This window comes from Lacerta agilis, chromosome 10 (genome assembly GCF_009819535.1).
Source record: "Lacerta agilis isolate rLacAgi1 chromosome 10, rLacAgi1.pri, whole genome shotgun sequence".
Classification (NCBI taxonomy): domain Eukaryota; kingdom Metazoa; phylum Chordata; class Lepidosauria; order Squamata; family Lacertidae; genus Lacerta; species Lacerta agilis.
The window spans coordinates 33970668-33992498 of record NC_046321.1 but is presented as its reverse complement, the minus strand read 5'-3'; the positions used below and the strand labels follow the sequence as shown (position 1 = coordinate 33992498).

Below are 21831 nucleotides of genomic sequence, written 5' to 3'. Positions count from 1 at the left end.
ACTACAGGAGTGATTATCAGTATCCGTGAGAGAAAGTGACATCTAGTGTCAGTTTGCAGTGTGAACAAGTCAAAATTCAGATCCTATGTTTAGAATAAAAAAGAACCCTGTAAGCTAAATTCTAGGTCTAAATCCATTGTGCTTCTGCTCCAAACTTTGTAAACAACAATTATCTGCTGATTTTTTTATACTACATCTCATTCACATCTGTTGTACCTTACTAATGCTGTACACCCACAACTTATGTGGGGGTTACATTCTGGGGATTGCGCCTAAAGCCAAAATTGCGTCAAAACACATTTGGTTCAATTGGTGAATGGAATGGCCAATGTCTTTTTTTCTTGGATGCCTGCCCCCTTTCCACCCACTTTTAATTCATTCATTCATTCATTCATTCATTGGCCAAGCGTGTAAAGCTGAATGTGCACAAGTTAAATGTGTGTAAGTTGCAGGTTTACCGGTACTATACAGCAGTAAAATGGTGTTGGTATCTACAGAATACCGTAACATACATAAAATACCTCTCACTGACTTGCAAAACTTTACACTGAAGTTCTAAGCTAAATGAGACTCACAAAATTTAGGATAGCATTAATTAGGGGCAGTAATTACATATTCCAGGGCTGTGGGGAGTTCTGGTTATATCTTCAGGATAAAGTAGTGAGAGAAGGTGGACAGCATCTATTTTGATTTCTTGACATTTCTGTTAACAACATACATAAATCATACAAGTTTACCAGTCTCAAAAAGCACATATAAAGTACCCCCAAAGTACATCTAAAGAGACAATCTGATCATATATTGTACTGCAATATTCAGTACATATATTCTGTTTCTCTACAAATATATTTGCTCCTCGGAGCTGGACCTCAGTGTCCGGGCTGAACGATGGGGGTGGAGATGCTCCTTCAGGTATACTGGGTTGAGGTCATTTAGGGCTTTAAAGGTCAGCACCAACACTATGAATTGTGCTCGGAAACGTACTGGGATATAAAAGGCTGTACAATTTTTACAGCAGTTGGTGATTGGTTTTATAGAATTCTGTCTTGCAGGCTGGACAAGAGATTAGCAGGACGTCATCTAACTAAAGTGCCCTCTTATATTGATCCCTTTGGCAGTGGCGGAGCGTGCCCTGCCAGCACTTGGGGCATGTGCATGTGCGCCAGGGCACATGCAATGCATTGTGGGAGTGGGGCACACCGTGGGGGTGGGTCATGCTGCCAGAGCAACTACATCCTTCACAGGTGGACTCCAGCTGGAAACTAAGTGTTCTTTAGCCTGGTCCTATGCATGTTTACTTGGAAGGAAGTCCCTGAGTTCTATGGAACTTACTCCTATAGGGTTAATCCTAGGTACATAAGATTACATAGAACAGTCTTTTTATTTTAGGGTTGCATCCTGAAAGAAAGTGACATGTATTTTCTTATCTTCAGGGAGGTGTGAATCATGAAACATTTAGGATTTCAGGTAGCATATATTGTTAAGTTATAATTTTTCACAGGTCTTAAACAATTCTCTTAAAAATATATGTCGGATTGCCTTACAGCATATTGGCCAACTCAAGGACTTTGATCTGTGGAACTGAGTACTACATACTTTTTCTGCTGTTGTAAGAAATCGATCTTTTAATATGGCAGCAAATACATCTTGCAACTCCCTACCTAGTGACCAACTCCTAGGGGCTGTGGGGGGTTCGGCTACCACAATAAAACATTTGAGGGGGGCATACCCCCACAAAGTTGATGTGCATTCCCATTCGAATGGTGTGTGCGCACTGTGTCATGTGTTCAGTTATGTGGGGCGGGGCTTACCTCGGCCCCCACAATATTTTATTCAAGTTGGCACCCCTGCTAGTAACATCAGGCCTTTGCTGTACTCTCTTCACTTGCTTAAAACATTTTTGTTTAGGCGAGCCTATCCAGACCCATTGATATGTTTTAATCTCTTTTGCTGTTAAATTTAATTGTTTTAAAATGTTTTTACTGATAATTTTAATATTTCTTATAAACCACTTAGCGATCTCACTACAAAATATACATTTTGTTAAATAAATAAAAGCAAAATGCAGGAATTCAAACAAAACACTAATTAAAATTATAAATATACATAAAGCCTGGAACACTGCATTATTCTATACTTAAAGACTATTTCTATTGAACAATTGTTGATCTTCGTGATAACTGGAATAGGTACATAATAGGTACATGTATTAGGGCCTTTTGCTTGAAAACATGTATCATTTGGGGCGGGGGATATGCCAAGTTGGTACTGCCATTTTAGGTTAAAACGTGCAAACAATATGTTACTAGTTGCTCCTAACAGACACCTTCTGTTATTCATTACCCAATGCATATAGTTTGCTAACCAAAATAGTCATTTGGTAATTTTAAGCTGTTCCTCAAAACAGAGAATTTATATTGGCATGTATACTTTAAGAGTGAAGAATGCTAAGAATGCCTTTGCTGTCGCTTATGGCTACAGCTTACTTGGTTCCTTGCCAATTTTGCTAGTGGGGTAAGGATACAATATAACCAAGGGGGAAACTGGAACAGTTACCCTGGAGTGATTTGGTTTTGATTCTTCAGTATTGGGGTGGGGTGGGGTGCAACAACAGTGATTTATGGAGCTTTCAGGATTTGTCTTACAATTACCATACTCTCTTTTATGTGTTAATTACTGTATATTCTGGCGTATAAGACTACTATTTAATCCAGGAAAATCTTCTCAAAATTCGGAGGTCGTCTTATACGCCGGGTAGAGAATCTGCGGTCGAGTATATCTCAAACTCTTATGTTATAACTGGAAAAGTTGGGGGTCATCTTATACGCCCAGTCGTCTTATATGCCGGAAATTACGGTAATTTTCACATTTCTTGAACTTAGTTATCAGAAAAAGGTTGTCAAAAGTATAATCTTCCTACACAGCACATTTGCCATCCCCTGAGCTTTATTTACAGTGACAGTAAAATACTTCAATGGGAAGGTAAGCTCAGTTGCAGAGCCCCCAACCTGCAGACATTTGTGCTATATAGCCAGAGGGGAACAGCTAGTCAATACCCAGTGAGAGCTGGACCATAAAGAAGGCTGATCACCGAAGAATTGATGCTTTTGAATTATGGTGCTGGAGGAGACTCTTGAGAGTCCCATGGACTGCAAGAAGATCAAACCTATCCATTCTTAAGGAAATCAGCCCTGAGTGCTCACTGGAAGGACAGATCCTGAAGCCGAGGCTCCAATACTTTCGCCACCTCATGAAAAGAGAAGACTCCCTGGAAAAGACCCTGATGTTGGGAAAAATTGAGGGCACAAGGAGAAGGGGATGACAGAGGACGAGATGGTTGGGCAGTGTTCTAGAAGCTACCAACATGAGTCTGACCAAACTGCGGGAGGCGGTGGAAGACAGGAGTGCCTGGTGACTGGTGTGCTCTGGTCCATGGGGTCACGAAGAGTCGGACACGACTAAACGACTAAACAACAACACCTATGACATCAGAGAAAGTGCTAGTTGGCGCAGCCCTATGCTTTTTGATTTCTTTAGTTCACAGTAAATGTTTAGTTCTAATTAACTTCATTTTCTGTGACTCTAATTCATCCATTCTCTCATAATTAGCCCTGTCTTTTTTTATATCTTCCTCCCCAACTCTGTTTATTTCCAGTGCATTTTTGGTTGCATTTGCCCCATTTTTCACTGAACCCTCTTTCTTTTTCCATTAGCCTGCATAGTGTATGCTTTTTTCCCGACTCACCGTCTTTACCCCTTCCTGCCCTTTGGGTTTTTTCCTCTTTCATCAAACTGTTAAAAAGACTGTGCGGGAGAAATTATCTCAAATGAATACAAAACAATTAAATAACAAGGCAGACACTAAAGCATGTCAAACCGTTCTTTTTAGAGCAATTATTACATGTTTTACTTCGTGCTCTAAGGCATGAATCCAAGAGGCAAATAAATTTAGCTACTTAGGAATGTGTAGCAATTATACTGTGTTTTCATGTATTCCAAAGTCAGCTCTTGTGAATAGTGCCACAGTGATAGTTAGAAGGTCAACCAGAGGGCAGAAGGGGTTGATACATATGATTGTATTCTGTATTTTGCCCTCACTCATAAACCCAGTTATGTAACACATATCTAAGGACAAAAGTTCTCATTGCCATGCCTGGCTTAATCTTATTAGCGCTGGTCTATGCAAACATTCTCTTCTGCAGTTCCAAGTGCTTCTTCATCTTTCATAGAATCATAGAATCAAAGAGTTGGAAGGGACCCTGGGGATCATATAGTCCAACCTCCTGCAATGCAGGAATATGCATCTGTCCTATTTGAGCATTTCCAGAATAAGCCCATTGTGAAACTGGTGCTGCTCATGCATGCTCATTTTTTGCATTGACCCACAGCACTCAAGGTGCAAAAAGCCCTGGGATTTGATTGCTGAGTCCTTTGACCCATGCCATATGACTTGTTCCAAAACAGGAAGCAGAGAAGGACAGCACAATAGTGGGCAGCTAAACGAGCCATAACTGAGTTGCAGCACTTTCTTACTACTCAAGGTTCTTTTTAGACTGCCCAACGATCAAGCTAAACGTGAATGTTATTTGAACTTACTTTGAGAAACTGGGAGGTGGCTCCCACTGCATGTAAAAATGCAAAACACACGTGTGTTTGTCCTATGTTATAGTGCACATGTTTTTCTAGATAGACATGGTTTACAAATGGAGAGCTAATCTGTCTGAAGCAGGCCTATGTTGTTTTTTTTCCAAAATGCCAAGCTCCATTTCTTCACCCTGCCTTCACCCTAACTATTCCACTAGTTTTCTCAGGCTAAATTTATCCCATTTGAAATCCTGATGACAATTCTGTATTGAGTTCATATAACTCCAGATGTTTCATGATCTCATCGCTTAATAATGTTTTTAAGGATTTTGCCTACAATCGAGATTGCAATCCTTTAAAAGTATAAACCTATTTAAATTCCAGATGATTCATTTTAAAAAAACCCACACACAGTCTTAAGTTTTCTTCCTTTCTAGGGCCTTATTTCTTCGAATCAAAGAATAAAATTTTAAAGACATATACTACTGTTCATTTAACTTAATATCCTATACCTGCATATAGTATGAAACCAAATGGTGGCGGGAGGGGGGGGATGGATAAGGATTCCCACAGTAGACAGTTGTGGAACAAACAGCTCAGAGGATCATTTGTTAATCCCATAATTTAGAGACTGTTTTACGTCTTTTAAGAGACAACATCCATTCTTAAATTGATATTTAAGTGTGATGTTCTTAGCGCTTCTACAAATGAAAATATTTCATCCTTTGCTTATTCAGCTAGAAAACTCTGTCATTGTTCAATCCCATCTTGAATATAGCAAATAAAAATGGAAATAACACCTGTTTATCCTTCTATTCATTGCATGTTCTTTAATCAATAATGAAGTTCATATATTCACTTGGTCAGTTATGCCAGAATGTTCACAATGGGAAAGTGTGTTTTATCAATTAAACTGATTCCTTCCCCCCAACTGCACATATTTTTTCTATGCTTTTGTAAATATAAATAAATCCCAATTCATGGTACATTCTGTATATCTGATATACACTAGTTAATAGGCAGCGTAAATGCACTCTACAACCTTAAATTTAACTAATTTTTATGTTACAAAGACCTTTCCACTTTTTGTGTGCAAACTACTAATTTTTATTTTCATTCAGCATGCTATTGCAGAGAGGGAGAGGAAAAATGATGGGTTTGCAGTGACATGCTGAATCAGGAGCTGATCTTGCAGCGTTTGTTTGCATGAGCCATCAGTCAGGACCACTGTCTTCTCCCTGGGATTGCCATAGTAGAATGTAAGCTTCAAGAGACAATAGAAGCAGGTTATGGAGTCATTTGTTTACTAACATTCTTTCTGTATCACCCAAGTGACAAACAAAAGTGGGGGTGTTTCTGGATACTTAATCATAGCAATAGTTTGCTTATCATCAATAAATCCGCACATATCTTTTGCACCTGAAAAGTACTTCTTGAGAAACTGGTTTTATTCCCAAAATAAAAGCTCACTGAAGATCAATTCTGCATTACCGCACAGTGTGTCTATTTGAAAACAAGTAGGCAGTCCCAGCAATGAGGTGTGTGTGTGTGTATATCCACACCTGCCCAATGACATTGCAGATGGGTGTACACCAAGATTGCAAGCATCATTTCCTTCTTCATTCACCTGGGGCATATGCAGGGAGGAAAATGTGTGGATGGCCTAATCAAAGGGAGGTTTCAAACTTGGAGCAAGTAGCCACACCACCTTTGTGGACAGCAAGATCTAGAATCAATCTAGATTGAAAGGAGCATGTTGAAAGCATGAACAGTTCCAGATTGAGAAAAACTACATATTTGTGCCAAAAATGGGTTAGTATGTATACAGACTCAGTCATGGGATAAATCTTACTTCTCATTAACTGGCACACACAGGAAAGAAACCATGGCCATCACCACAGAGGTTTTGCCAGTTAACATCTAGACCAGAGGCTGCCTCAGTCTCTTCCTGCAACACCAAATACAGGGCTGCCTTAAGCATATGCGGTGCCAGGGTGCAAAGATCTGCCCGGTGCCCCCCCCCCAGGTTTCCCAGTCCCAGGCACGCGGGAGGGTGGAGCCAGCTGGCCGCCTCAGCGTCTCGCTGGCTCGGTCACCCCCAAACTTGCGGCGCAGAGCCGCCCACAGCAGAAGAGCCCGCCGCGGCGCTCCGACTGACAGGCGGGCTCTTCCCCGGACTCAACTCTTGGGCCCCAGACTCTCAGCCTGGCGCCCCCAAGAGCCCTGCACCCCTAGCCCCTATGGGTAAGATGGCCCTGACCAAATGGGACTGGACCCACCTCTTTTTGCAGCAGTGTAAAAGCTATCACTTTGTAGGCCAGAGAGTGCCTTTGCTTTCCCTCTGTCAGGAAAGAATTATCAATTCTTTATTTTTCTGTAGAATTATCAGATATTTATTATGAACATGTTTTGAATTGTCTTTTGTAGGGATGTTGTATTTATGGATAATAGTGTATTACTGATGAATTAATTTTGTGTGTGAACTGTTTTGAATGTAGCAGTAAGAAATCGGACAGATTTATATCAAGGTAAACATGCACAGGGCTGCACTGTGATTGACTGACTTGGATGAGGAATGCCAGAATATTGGGAATTAGCTGCATACTGCTTAGGGGTGCTTTTCTCCCATCCCCCACTCCAGAGATGATTAAAGCCAGGTGTTGTGGCCAATGAATAAGTTGCTTCAGCAGATTAGTATGTGTTTTTTTTATTTTTTCCTCAGTACCTTCTGGATTTTCCCCCTGACCCCTGGGACTATAAACCACATATGCAGGAGGGGTCCACAAGACTAGCACAAGTTCATCCCTGAATATTGCCATTGTTCTGCTGCAGCTAATAGACTCCTTGAAAGCAGTGGTGCCAAGTGTCAGCTTTAAATGGAAATCTAAACAGCTGCTCTTCAAAGAGACCATTGGAAAGACCATTTACATTTTTAATTGGCAGCTCACTGAAATCAGCAAAAGCCTTTATACTGTTTTCAGAGGGAGTCTGATGCAAATGTGATGCTGTTTTTAAACAGTGGCATATGGAACAATAAATCTCTGAGGAGGCTTGTTTTGGATTGTGAGTGTTGTTTTTTTGGCCAAGTGGCTCCTCTGATACTTTAGTATAACAGGCCAATCAGAATTTGCAGCCCTTTCCAATAAAACCCATCAGAGTTTCACTCAGACTGCCTGCTGGCAACTCTGTTGTTAGGCTTCTTGACAGATCTTAAGCTTTGGAAGGAAAAGGAATGTCCTATTGATATAATAATATCAGGCCAGGCAGAGTGCCCTGCTTGTGTAATCCAGTTTGAGCACAAATAACACATTATGGCTGTGGCATTATTTCCATGTGAAAGTGTCTACATTTGGCTGAGCCAAGAAAGTTATCCTGATTGACACGTTTATAAATGGGTCACTTGGAATGTGCATTATAGATTCAAAGAGCAAGGCAATCCACCTGGTGTTTAGGAAGGAAGGTCCTGGGAATCTGCCCACCGAAGGGGCCCTCTCCATCTCCATCAACCCTGGCTCCATAGAAACACAGACAGATGGGTTCAGGGATCCACAATATACCTTCCACTTTCCAAATATTCTGTGCAGGCAGCTGCCTTCCTCCATCCTCTCTTATGGACTCTGCCACATTCCACTTTTGGCAGGACAAACTCAAGTTCTCTGTCTGTATGCCTCTGATGGAGGGAATTTTATGTAGGCTTCTTACTATTCTATTGTATTGCAACCAGGTCTGCAAAAAACTGATCCCCAAAGTCATGTTGTGTGGCCTGTAAGATGCTGGGTATACCATGCTTTTGCAGTCCCAGAGCAAAAATAATAGGCTACTGTATGTGGCTGCTGATCTGCTTTTGGGCCACAAATTATGCAGATTTGCTTTTGATTATGACAAATGGGATCCCTCACTAAGCTGTAAGGCTGCAGAACACGGGTTTGAATATGATCTCATTCTTTTCCCACCCCAATCTCACAGCAAAACAAATTTATTCCTTTTGCGTTCGATTTTCCAACTTTTTGCGGTAACATATCCTTTTGCCTTCCCCTTGGCACAAATGGCCATGCATTTGTAATCAGTGAAACAAATTATTAGTAAGATTGCTGGTGTTTTTAATAAATATTTTATCTTGCTTTATGTAAACTGCTCAGAGGTTCTGATGATTAAGCAATTTTTTTACGGCACACTATCCCAATCTCCAAGCAGTGTAAAATTCCAGGAGTTGCACCCCTGCTTATCCAGGGTCTGTATTTCCTTTTGGAAATGAGGCACAGTGGAGACAGTGGTGCCTTTATGATATATGGTTTATTTGCATATATACACAACCTGAGCCTAAGATGGAGGGACTCACAGTGTTAACACTCCAAGAGGTTCTTGCTTCTCACATGGACACAATTTTGGATGCCAGCAGAAATCAACCATGGCCCTCTGTCCCTGCGTTTAACAGACTGCCACTATTTTTCAGACTACAAAAAAACCCATCCTAAACTCTGCTTCAAATTTATTTTTGTCCTCTGACACTGAACTGGAGGAGGGGTCCCACCCCAGAGCCATCTGGCCCATACTTTCCAACATGGCCTGCTACTTTCACTTCCACTAGTGAGGCCAAATTTGTGTGAAGCAGAACACTGAAAACTAGCTCTCTGATTCTGTGAAATATCTGCCCAACTTCCAATCCTTTGGCAATGCAGGACTCCTCTTTCAGGATCTTACCAAATCCATTGTTATTCTTTTATTGTATAACGTCATTTAAGTTTTTGTAAGCCACATTTGATCTACTAACGAGATAAAATTAAATAAATCAATAACTAAATTACTTTTATATGCTACAGCTCTGTCTAGTTTTTATTAAACATTATAGAAGCATCATAATTTGTGAGTTTAATTTGATAATTATATCAAAAATGGCAAGCTTGTAATGTTCATATGCAAACACGTTAGTAATTTCTATTCCTATGTATATCTGGAATTAGCTGTAAGGTGTATACTGCTATTATTACTAGATCAGACAAGCATTATATAAACAGAATTAGACTCTGCTTGCAAAATCTTGAGTTTCACTTTACTGTCTTTAGCAAATAAATCCATTGGCTTTTCTAATTCAGAGCTGGTACAAAGCCAAGCAGTTAGCACACTGGAAACCCATAAACACTCTGAAAGTATTTATTTGCAAAAACTTTTAAAAATAACACACTTGGAGCTGTGTTCATTTTGGCATGTAATGGTTTGCATGCTCTGTGAGTTTCGCCCCCTGCAGCTGTGCCGTGTTGAAATGAACCTAGAATGAAACCAATAATTTGGCCCAGGCTTGTTTCAAATTGGATTCAGGTTTTCTGGGAAGGTTCATGAATCTAAAGGAACCTCTAGATTCGTACTGTCTAACAGGAAACAACACATTTCATAGGCCCTGAGGTTTCATAACAGGTTATTTCAACTTGATATTTCTGAGTTCTGCAGAAAATGAATAGTGCATAACAATGAATTAAACTCCTCTCCCCTTATTGCTATCCTACTTTTTGTACTACTGGCAATATGGTGACCTACAAAATGCTTCTGTGGAGTCAATGTGGTATATGGAGTGCTGGACTTGAATGTGGTTAACAAAGGTTCAAACCTTTGCTCAGCAATCCAATGTACCGGGTGACCATAAGAAAACATGGTGTCTCTACCTAACCTGCCTCACAGGTTTGTTGTGAGGCTAAGATGTTGTGCCATACTCCTGGAAGGGAAGGTGGTATATAAATCAGACCCAGCTCTCCCTGTTACTTGAGGTATTGCCCTCCTGTTTGGTGACAATTATGTGAAATGACCCTATGGAAATAAACAGCAACTACCACCCATCAGGAATTGGGAGGTGGCTGATCTAATCAAGTTTGGGACCAGAGAAGATTGTTACCTGTATCAGATAAAATACATGGAGAACAGAAACGGGTTAATTCTGGCCAGAGAGGAATCCAAGTAATAAAAGATTAAAATTGTGAGCAGCTCCACATAGGTGAAGAAGAAAGCAGATAAGAGAGCTGTAACCTAAGAGGATATAATTTTGGGGACAACAAGGAGATGGGAAATAAAATGCCTTATATTGCCCAATGAGCAAACAGTTGCCTCCTGCTAATCAGCTGCTCTGCAGGTAATGGTTTAGTATCTTCTGCGTGCCTTATTGGCATTATATTTTCTTGGTTCAGTGTGAGAAAACCAAATTCAAATAGTTGTTCAGCTCAGTAGGTGGCCTTGTGCAAGTAATTGGAATGTAACTTCAGAATAGTTATGAGTTTAAAATATACATTGCTTCTTGAAGAATAGGTAAGATATGGATGTAATAAAGGAGCAGAATAGATCCAGAACTACTTTTCCCCCTGCCTTTTCTTTTCCTTGAACCATTTAACTTTTCTTCCATACATGGCTTCTATCTTATCTCAGGTGAACTTTATTGCTTTGAAGGACTCTCACCAGGCTTATGTTTAATCTAACATCGGAATTGCCTCTCAATAGTCATAAAATCTGAGGTGCTCCTTTTTAGGATCAAACAACACGCCAAGAGCAGCAGCCCAAAGTGATCTGGACTGTCCGACATGTGAACCTAATAATAGTCACAGAGGCTGTAGCTCAAGGACAGAGAACATGCATTGCATGCGAAAGGGATCAGGGTCGATCCCTGACATCTCCAGCTGAACAACTGCCAATCAGACTGAGCAGCACTGGACTTAGTGAAGGTATTCAGCGAAATTCTACTTAGGGGAGACCCACTGAAATAAACTAATTTAGTAATGGGTCTACTCTGAGTAGGACTAGTGTTGAATAACACCTATAATCTGGTGGTATAGGCAATGCCGTTTCTGGGTGTGGATTCATTTCAAGTTATCCAGAAGACATTGCCTCATGTCCACCCAGCATAGAATGAAATAGACTGTCGCTCCATATCCCTGGAGAGGTTGAAAGTGACCTGAGAGGCAACCCAAAGCATCACTGGCTGTTTAACCCAGCAAGCGGAGGTAAGGCTGACAATATGAAAGGAAACAAGTTTCGACACTAAATCCTCTGGAGGATGTGATACCCAGGCATGTGCAAGCAGGACTCACTTGGACCAGGCTTCAGCACAAAGCATGGCAGCAGCCCATTACTCTAAATGCCAGAGAGGAAGTCACACCCAAGAAAGCTATTTTAATCTTCATAGCAATGTTCCCTTTCTTGTCATTTGGATCAGTACTGATAATGGCTTATGTCCCAGCTTTCATGGTATACTTCTGTATCATCCCACTATGCCAGTATAATGCCAAGGCCAAAGCTTCCATTGATTTTGGTGAACAATTGCCTACCTATAATGGATGCGGGTGGCGCTGTGGGTTAAACCACAGAGCCTAGAGCTTGCTGATCAGAAGGTCGGCGGTGCAAATCCCCGTGACGGGGTGAGCTCCCGTTGCTTGGTCCCAGCTCCTGCCAACCTAACAGTTAGAAAGCACCTCAAAGTGCAAGTAGATAAATGGGTACCGCTCTGGCGGGAAAGTAAATGGCGTTTCCGTGCGCTGCTCTGGTTTGCTAGAAGCGGTTTTGTCATGCTGGCCACATGACCCGGAAGCTGTACGCCGGCTCCCTCGGCCAGTAATGCGAGATGAGCGCTGCAACCCCAGAGTTGGACATGACTGGACCTAATGGTCAGGGGTCCCTTTACCTTTACCTAATGGCAAGATAGTAAGGCAATTAGCATGTAAGTGTTCTCTTTAGGCAGGGTGATCATAGATTTGACTCATTCTTTAGAACAGGTTGGTCCATTCTATTCCAGCAGAATTGTTTAATTGAAGTAAAACTGTGGAGCTACTGTTGAATCAAGAGATTTATTTAATTTGTATACGACTGCACATTTGTTAAAAGTGGAAAAGTAGCATCAACATGTATAATTAAATGCATAGAAACTGGAATTGTGTGTGGAAGGCCACATTCTATACTGGGATTCTGATATTTTACTTTAAAAATATTAATGGGAGAATCCCCAAAGTTTTCTGAAGTATTATTAAATGGGGTGGGGAGAAGAATGTAAATGATGGTGCCTATTTTCTTTAGAACCATTATCTGTTGCCAAGAAAAAATAGCACTGTAGTCTAATGCTTCAATCCAAAACACACTGCACTGACTAGGCCCCACAAATGAAAGCAGGACACTTCTAAGTAAATATGCACTGATTTGTGCTGAACAACCTATAAACAGGACCGGTGCTAGGCTTTCTTGCGCCCTAGGTGAGACCACCTTCTGGCGCCCCCCGCCTCCCCGCCAAAGCCTGCTTTAGCGGGAGGTGGGGGGGTGGAGAGGCAAGCAGCAGTTTCTCCGCTATAGCGGAGAAGCTGCTGCTCGCCCGTCCTGCCCCCCGCCAAAGCCTGCTTTAGCGGGAGCCGGGGGGTGGTGTAGGGGGCAAGCAGCACCTCTCCACTACAGCAGAGAAGCTGCTGCTAGCCCGTCCCGCACCCCCGCCCAAGCCTGGCCAGCACCCCCTCCATTTTGGTGCCCTAGGCAATTGCCTAGTTTGCCTTAATGGACGCGCTGGCCCTTCCTATAAATAACACATAATATGGAAAGAAACCTCTCAGTGCTGGAGTGTCTATCCATCTCCAGAACTCAAACTCTCTTCACAGAGAACTCTGGGAATTCTAGCTCAATGAGGGGAATAGGAGTCTTCCAACAACTCTCAGCACCTTTAACAACATACAGCTCCCAGACTGCATTGGGGAAAGCCATGGCTGTTTAAAGTGGTATAATAGTGCTTTAAAGGTATGGTGTGAATGTTGCCCATGGCATCTTCCCCCAAAGAATTCTGGGAACTGCAGGGTGCTGGGAATTGTAGCTCCGTGAGGGGTCTTCCTAAGGACTCTCAACTCTCTTAACAAATTACAGTTCCCATGATTTGTGCTAGAGGAGGAAGTCATGATTGTTATAGCGGTATAAGAGTGCTTTAAATGTATGCTGTGGATGTGACCTCTGTTTTCTTCTGTTTCTTACTAGAGGGAGTTGGGTATTATTATTTTTTTACAAAGACCAATGCTTTGAGCTCGAAAAGGGAAATAGGGGCTAACTTCAATCTCCGAGTGCTGACCAGAGGCCTGCTCTGCATTTCAAACCAGACACACTGCTGTAACTATGAACCATCTCTACCGTTGCCATCACACAGTTCTGCTTAGAAGGAATAATGAAACATAAAGTTTTATTTTTGCTAACCAACAACATTGATACATTTTTTTCAAAAATAAATTCTAGTGATTCCCAGTGCAGATTGTGCATTGTAATCCTCACAGCCTGGCCTAAAAAACTATAGTTATGGATTGGAGGGTGATCTGAATCCTGGTTGTGTGTGTGTGTGTGTGTACTTGTCCAACTAGTTTAACCCACTCTAGCAGCTGTGGGTCTCTAGCAGCCACACATATATGGCTGTTAGAGTGGGACAGACAAGTTGGACAAGTGTTACCTGGAAAATTCACTTTTGTTGGCCGAATCACTGGCCTTTGCCTAACTTAAGGAAATGGCCAGAGATTCCTTCTAGAAGGGGACATGTCCTCATTTCGCCTCCCTGTGGGGGGTGATGTCATCCAGCTGTTTCTGTGTGAACTGAGACTGCAGTTTGGGTGGGTGGCAGGGGTGAACATACTGAAAGAGGCATAGAGACTCAGGGGGCAGTTATTTGCTCTCTGTAAGAAAGACATCTGGATGCACATTGTAACCCTCCAGTTCTCACCACTGGGAATTTGGGGTATGTCTGTGTAGCAATAGTCTAAAAATATTATTTCACCAATGGATTGGCCCTGTTTGGCCCTAAAAAAGGTTTCCCTAAATAATACTATTTTTGCATCCATTCCTCTAATCTCCCTTGGCAGCAACTTGACTTTTGAGTAATTTCTGTGATTCAAAGCCAGCAATGAGTTTCGGTTGAAAAAACATTGATGTGAAAGTGGAGCTTCCAAATTCCTTTATGATAGTGGCAATGTTCTTCCTCTTTTCTGACAGTACAACAGCAACATGTTATTCCTAATACAAATGGCTTTGTTTTCTCTAAGCACATACTTTCAATTCCAGTTCATTAACGTCAAAAAAATATGAAAGAAACAATTACATAGAAGGCAATGATTTTCTTCTTCTTTTGGTCAGGACCAAAGAGGACAGCTGAATGTGAAGAGAGTCAGGGGTTTCTTTTCTTGGCACAATCTACAGTGTTTTCAGAGCTGCATATTTTAAGAGCCTCCCTTTAGGATGGCTACATAAATTGGTGTGTTTGTTATTACCATATGCAAATTATGCTTTTCCACAAAGCACAATAACAAAGTTTGCCCTTGGGGTGTCTAGCTTCACTGAAGAGCTGCAGTTAAAAATAAAATGACACTAGGACAAAGATAGATTTTACCTTTAAAACTTTTTTTGTCTAAACAGATGAGTAATTTGAAACACAAACTTACAATTAATGAGGACAGACAAAATACGAACACTAAAAACTGATATCAAAACTACTGCTCTAACCCAGAGAAGTCCTTAATTAGAGGGGAGAAATGGAATATTTCTTTTCCCCACCCTATGATTTATTGTGGAAAACCACCTACTCCGTTCCAGTGTAGCCAAGCCCCCCCCCCCAATAGCTGTCAACTTTTCCATTTTTTTAAGGGAAATTCCCTTATTTTGAATAGGATTCCTCGCAAGAAAAGGGAAAAGTTGACAGCTATGCCCCGCTCCCCGCTGTAGTGTAAATGTGTTTCATTGGCTCCTGTCCTGACCTCTCTGTGATGTTACAGTAGCATAAGTAGGGTTCTGTACTGCACAGGTTTCTCTTGAATAGCAATTGCAGCAGAACTCCTGTGATGCTGCTGCAACAGTGGTAGTTTCCTTGTATCCAGTCGTAACAGTTCAGGAGTGGAATGGTATATAAACTCTCATAAAGAAAGAATTATCTCTCGTAGGCTGACTTTAAACATTTATGAGCTTCACATGATGTCAGAAGCTTGCATTTACACAAGTCAAATACTGTAATATAGTAGTCTTTGCCTCCATGAGTGAAGCTACTGTAAGATGTCTTGCTACAGTATTCCTTAGAAAGAAAGCCCTTTATCTTCCCTGCCCCATGGATCTAATGTCAGTTCTTCCATGTACTCTGGAAATCAGAGGCCTAGCTCATTTATTCACATATGCTCTGATGCCTGTCTTCAGATGCACTGTCCTCATAGTGCCCCAATTATGAGGATTGTTCCTCTCCGATGTTGTCAGTTTCATGGCACCCCTATTTGGTATTCAGTCTGTGATGCAGCAAATATCAGACAACTTTCAGTTTCTACTTGATTTTTTTTTTTAATGGACCCAGGGAATTCAGCATAGGGTACTTTGTTCTTTATGAATAAAAGTGAGCTGAGAAGTTTTCTTTATAGCACTTCCTCACTGGAGAAGTCTACTGTGCACTACAACATTCTGATATAAACCAGTTCCTGCCACCTAGTGGTCAAAAAAACAAAAAGCCATTTTCTGATGGAAAATAAAATAATTTTCAAACATCTAAAAATTATCCAGTGACAATTATATTCTTAAAAATGGTTCTGACTGCTATATAACCAACTGAACTAAATCTATTAGGATGTAATTTGTGCCAAAATAATTTGGCACCTTTAAAACAAAATCAAATGTAGCCTGCAGATCAAGGGTTCAAATGAATTTGCTTCCATTATTGCTACATCTCATGCCCGGCTGTTATCTTACAAGACAGCAGGCTGTAAAAAACACTTTTTGTTACTGTAAAAGACACCTATGTTTATACCTAAATTATGGAACCCTTAATCTTATTAGCCTTTTTGTATGATTAATAGTGATACCTCAAGCATTACTCAGAAGTAAGTCTGCCTGAACTCAGTGTGTTTATTCTTTGGTTAAGTGTGTTTAGGATAACAGCAGCTTGCTTCAGTCTCCTAATTTAAAGTCACATTATAATAAAAAAATAATAATGAAAGCCTTAAAGAATAGGTAGTGTATTAAGGAAACAAACCCAAAGGGGAATGATTCAGCCTTTGTCTCCATCACTACTACAGATTGCCTGGATAGTTGCACTTGGAGGGCAGTTCTCACCCCCAACCCCTTTTAGAGCCAAACTATTGGCTTCTTCCTTCTGCCCCACAGGTTCTCATGCAACAATCAAATAGGCTGATGGATCAGACCAGTGGCCCATTTAGTCTAGAGTTCTGTTATCACAGTGTTCAACCAAAGGGCGCAGCAAGGAGGTTTACAGCCGGCTCTGTTTTCCGCGCAACAGACACCCGCAAACAACGAGGAAGGAGGAGCCATCCTGCCGGAATGACCCTGAACCACAGAGACAGAAAGTTACCCACCATCGCTATCTAACCTTTGCTTTAAACTCGTTTCCCACTCAGAATTCCAAGGCAAAGTACTATAGAGTTTCCACCTAGAGCGACGCTCTAGTTCACGCGGAGTATCACTCTAATATTTCTATCTCTCCTCCTCGACTCTGGTACCCGCCTTTCCCTTGGGAAACTCCCCAATCAGAAAACACCGGCGCCGGAACCATAGAGATAGGAACGAATGAGCCGATGGGCGGCAATAGACGAATGACCCGTCGTTAAGGTCAAATGTCAGCAGGAAAAGCCTCTCGCAGACTAGCGGAAGCGGAAGCGGAAGCGTTCTTCGTCACTTCCGTGCTTTTTCTTTTTAGAGCTTTGGCGGGCACACGTGCTGCCTCCGAGTAATTTTTTTTGTTGCCGCAGCCGCCCTTAGGTTGGTTTGGTTGCTATGGTAAGTTAAGTGGGGTGGTGATGTGTCTCTGTCGCGCGTGAGCTGAGCCGCGACGTGGGGGAGGTTGGCGGCTCGCGAGTCCCAGGCGAGTCTGCGGGCGGGAGGCGAGGGAGAACGAGAAAAGGAGAGCAGTTCCTTGGGAGGGAGGAAGGGTCGTCGGGACGGGGCACGTGTTTGGCATTCAGAAGTCGCCATGTCGTCCTTGTATTTCCCCGCTTCTGGGGGGGGGGGGCGGCGTGGACGAGGAGGTTGTACGTCGCAAGCCCCCCTCGATGATGCTCCTTTTCCTGTCCCGCGCAGAGTCTGCCTCTCAATCCAAAGCCCTTCCTAAACGGGCTGACTGGGAAGCCAGTGATGGTGAAGCTGAAGTGGGGGATGGAATACAAAGGCTACCTCGTCTCCGTCGATGGCTACATGAACATGCAGGTAAGCAAGGTTGGCTGGCGGGGAGCTTGCACGATCGCTCTTTAATTAACGCGCACTGTTGCTTTAAATTAGATGCTCTTTGAGCATTTTAGAACAAGGTTGAAAAACTTGTAGTAATGTAATTCAAGGTGACGATTCACAGCAGACAGCTAAAAAAAAAAAGAATTTTTCCTCACGGCATTGGACATAAAGCACCCCCCTACAGCATAAAAAGTTTACAGAAAAAAGGTTGAACAGCTTGGTGCATGCACACAAAATCCCATCAACAGTGTGCCTCTGTCTGGGGAGGCTATTTTGTAGCCCCTGTGCCATTAGGCATATGCTTTGGACATTTTTAGGTATTTATTGGCTGGTGCAGCAGGGAGAAAAGACTGATGTGCTATGCCTGTGTATTAAAAAACAACAACCACAACCCAAGATTGTAGAATATGTGGTATTGAAAGGAAAACCCCAGTGGGAAACACAAATTGTCATATTGATGACATTAAAGGAACTTTCAACTTTGATGTTGTAAGTCATGATGTTCAGTGTTATTCTAAGTACTCTTCGTGTCACCCTGTGCTAAATGCTATATCTAACTGAAGCCTGAGAGTGTCTGGTCCAAGATCACCCAGTGAGCTTCATGGCCGAGTGGGGATTTGAACCCAGGGGCCTAGTCTGGCATTCTGACCATTCTAGCTCGCTGGCAGTATAATTTTTCAGTATACTCTCCTTTAACAAAGAAACAGCAGTATAAAACGCAGGTGTAAGTTCTTACTTAAAAGGAAAGACAATTTCATGTACACAGTTTCCCCTCAAACTCAAAACTATGTACTGCTTCCCCCCATTTTCCAGCCTACTCACTGTTTTCATCTACTGTCATTGTCAGCAAGGAATTTTTTTTCACTTGTCTAATGCTAACTCAGGGTGGATTGGTTTGAAATAAAGATGATTTAATCAGGCTGATTATCTGAATAAAGAGTGCATACCAACAGTGCAATACTATGCATATCTACTCTGAAGTTCAATGGGGCTTACTCCCAGGTAAGTGTGTATAAGGATTGCAGTTTAATTGTTTGATAGAACGTTAGTGGGGTGGTACCACTGTTCAGCAGTACAGCTTCTGTTAGGCATATAGAAAGTCTAAGGTTCAGTTCCTGGCATCTTCAATGAAAAGGGTCTTGGGTAGAAGTTAAGGGGGGGGGGGAAGCTGTTCAATGTGGATAATACTAGGCTGGATCAATAAAAGCTCCGATGGTAAGATGGTTTTCTATAGATTTGAAACTTTACTAAACAAGCCTTTATTCTACCTAGGAGTATAATCTGACATTTCTAATCATGCAGATCTTATTACTTTGCATTACATCATTTTGTATATGAAAGGACAAATTCTGAAATCTGGTTTTCTATGCATGTGCAAGGATTTTGCAAGATTGGGAGTCTTCTTTTGAAAAACTCTGACCATTTTGCCCATAACTATAACTCCAAACTAGATTGCTGCCTTATCTTCAAGGAAGTAAAGCAGACAAAACTAATTTTGCCTATGTTGTTTCATAGCTACGATATTACATTTGACACCAACCACACTTTCCCTATAGTCTTTGACTTTAAATCAGTGTGTGATAGTTTTTAGAATTTAATTGTACAAATTTGACATGTTTGTATTAAATTTGGGTTTCACTTAAAAGCAGACAGGCCATTTTAAAAAGTGACTTTTCATACAACTTTAATTGGTTTACCTTTAAGATGTTTTTATTTAACACTGCTGTAACCTCTACTCCTCTGTAGAAGTCATCATTCTAGTCTTTATTTAGAAGCTTTGTTTTACTTGTTCTTCAGCTCACTCTTCTCATTTCTGTGCCTTTATATATAACTGCTTGGTCAAAAGAGAGAGAGGCCTCCCACATTTGATTGGGTACTAGGGAAAGCAGGTTAGTATCCCAGTCCTATGTATTTTATGCAGAAGTAAGTCCTACTTAATTCAGAAGGGCTTGCTTTCAGATAAACATTGCAGCCACACAGGACTGGGCTGCACAAATAACAGCGGAACAAAGGGAAGACTTAATGTATTGTGCTAATTGCAGCAATAAATATGGACTTTAAACGGATACTTTATTGTATTTCAAACTGTTCAGTGTAGTTCTAGCTATTTACAATAGATGCTTTCTGTCTGGGCAAGCAGTTGGCTGTACATCTGTCTGCACATCTAGATTTAGGCTTTTGGTGCTTCTCCTTGAGTTTTTCCTACCCAGCTGGTCATCAGAATAACTTATAACTATTAATCTCCTCCTTCCAAATCTGTTTTCTTTTTGTGCTCATATTTTTAGATTGCTTGAGCACGCAGATTGCCTCATTTAAGTTATCTGTAAGTCACTTTCAAAGCCTTTTTTTGGTTGAAGAGTGGGATAAAAATGCATTAAATAAATAAAAATATAGAGTGCTGGATTTGCAAGTAACCAGAACCTTAGCTCCATTATTAGGATTCTATAGCTGTCAGTCTGCAAAGTTTATGTGAAAACAAGAGGCTGTCCTTAAACAGTGCTATATTTAAAAAGAATTATGACAAGATAATTTAGGATATGCAGGGAAAGATAACAATAACTTTAAGGAACCGCAGAAAGAGGGAGAGGGAAGTCAAGGCTTGAAGTGTTAGAATTATTGCTGAACGACTTGTAAAATGGTCTATATTCATGACTAAAGAGAACTATTAACACTGAGTAGGATTAAGGCATGTTTTTTTTGTTTGCTGAAGGGATTCTGATCCAGTGGAAGCAAATATTTAATGTTTGAATTTATATTAGATGTAAGAAAGTCTTGTGGAAAACCTCTATTGGTATAGGGACATATGCTATCCTTTGTAGCTTCTTTTCCTTATAAAATTGTGTCAATTTTTTTTAAAGCTTGCAAATACAGAAGAATATATTGATGGTGCATTATCTGGACACCTTGGTGAAGTTCTGATAAGGTAACTAACATTAGAATTAACGGTATTTACATGCAGCTTGTGTGTGTGTGCACGCACATGTTAAAATCCATTAATTAGAATATTAAAATATTGATATGAAAAATTTATACTACATAAAATGCAACTTGAAGCAGAAGAAATTATTTCAGGTGTTCTCTGAAATCTGTGCCATCTTTCTGGTGATGGAAGGAATCTCAGTGGAAGAGAAGGGTGGTGGCAATTTTTAGCAATTATCCAGATTGCTGCACCTCCTCTCAGTATGTTGCAGTGGGTTTCCTATCTCACTGACAGTGTAATCGTGATGGGTGAGGCGCGGAGAGCACTGAAAATTGTCTCAGTTCCCTGTACCAATGGATTACTTCTGTCAGTAGAAAGACAGTACAGTGGTACCTTGGTTTAAGAACAGCTTAGTTTATGAACAACTTGGGTTAAGAATGCTGCGACCCAGAAGAAGGTGTTTTGGTTTGTGAACTTTGCCTTGGAAGCAGAACATGTTTCGTTTCCTGTTGAGTGTGTTCCATTTGTAAATTGAGTCCCCCGCTGCTATGGGAAAGCACGCCTTGGTTTAAGAACGCTTTGGTTAAAGAACGGACTTCTGGAACGGATTGAGTTTGTAAACCAAGGTACCACTGTACTGAATGTTTCCTGTATGTAGAGTTGCTTTACTATTTCTTTCTTATGCAACTGAAAGAGAAGCATTTGTGTAATAGTAAACCTATAAAGTTTAGTATTTAAACCTAAACCTTGATAGCAGTTGGAAAAAAATTGTGACAAGATGTATGCAATGAACAAAGGTAATTTTTTATTTATTACTAATTAATTGAACATAGCAGCTTTAGAACTAGCTTTAGAAACAGTCTTCCAAACTCATGTGGATCACAGCAGAACTAAGTAACTTTTGGTTTGATTTGCAGGTGCAATAATGTCCTTTATATAAGGGGTGTGGAAGAAGAAGAAGAAGATGGAGAAATGAGAGAATAACTTGTCCGGTTTTGTTGGTTTGTTTTTTAAAGGTTTTGTCAAGCAACATTTTTTATGGTCAAAAAATAAACATTGTCATTGAAGAAAAATTACCACTATGGAAGAAAAATAATCATACTATTTCTGACAGTTCTTAATGGATAATTAAG

At 41.0% G+C, this 21831-nt stretch overlaps 1 protein-coding gene across 1 annotated transcript; it reads left to right on the top strand.

The window, feature by feature from the left end:
* Positions 1-17203: 17203 nt before the first annotated feature.
* On the top strand, positions 17204-21809 carry SNRPF (small nuclear ribonucleoprotein polypeptide F). Its single transcript, XM_033161455.1, has 4 exons — positions 17204-17331; positions 17632-17757; positions 20637-20701; positions 21616-21809. Exons 1-4 carry the CDS (start codon positions 17329-17331, stop codon positions 21680-21682), a joined length of 261 nt encoding a protein of 86 aa, XP_033017346.1. The 5' UTR covers positions 17204-17328; the 3' UTR covers positions 21683-21809.
* The last annotated feature ends 22 nt before the right edge of the window (positions 21810-21831 follow it).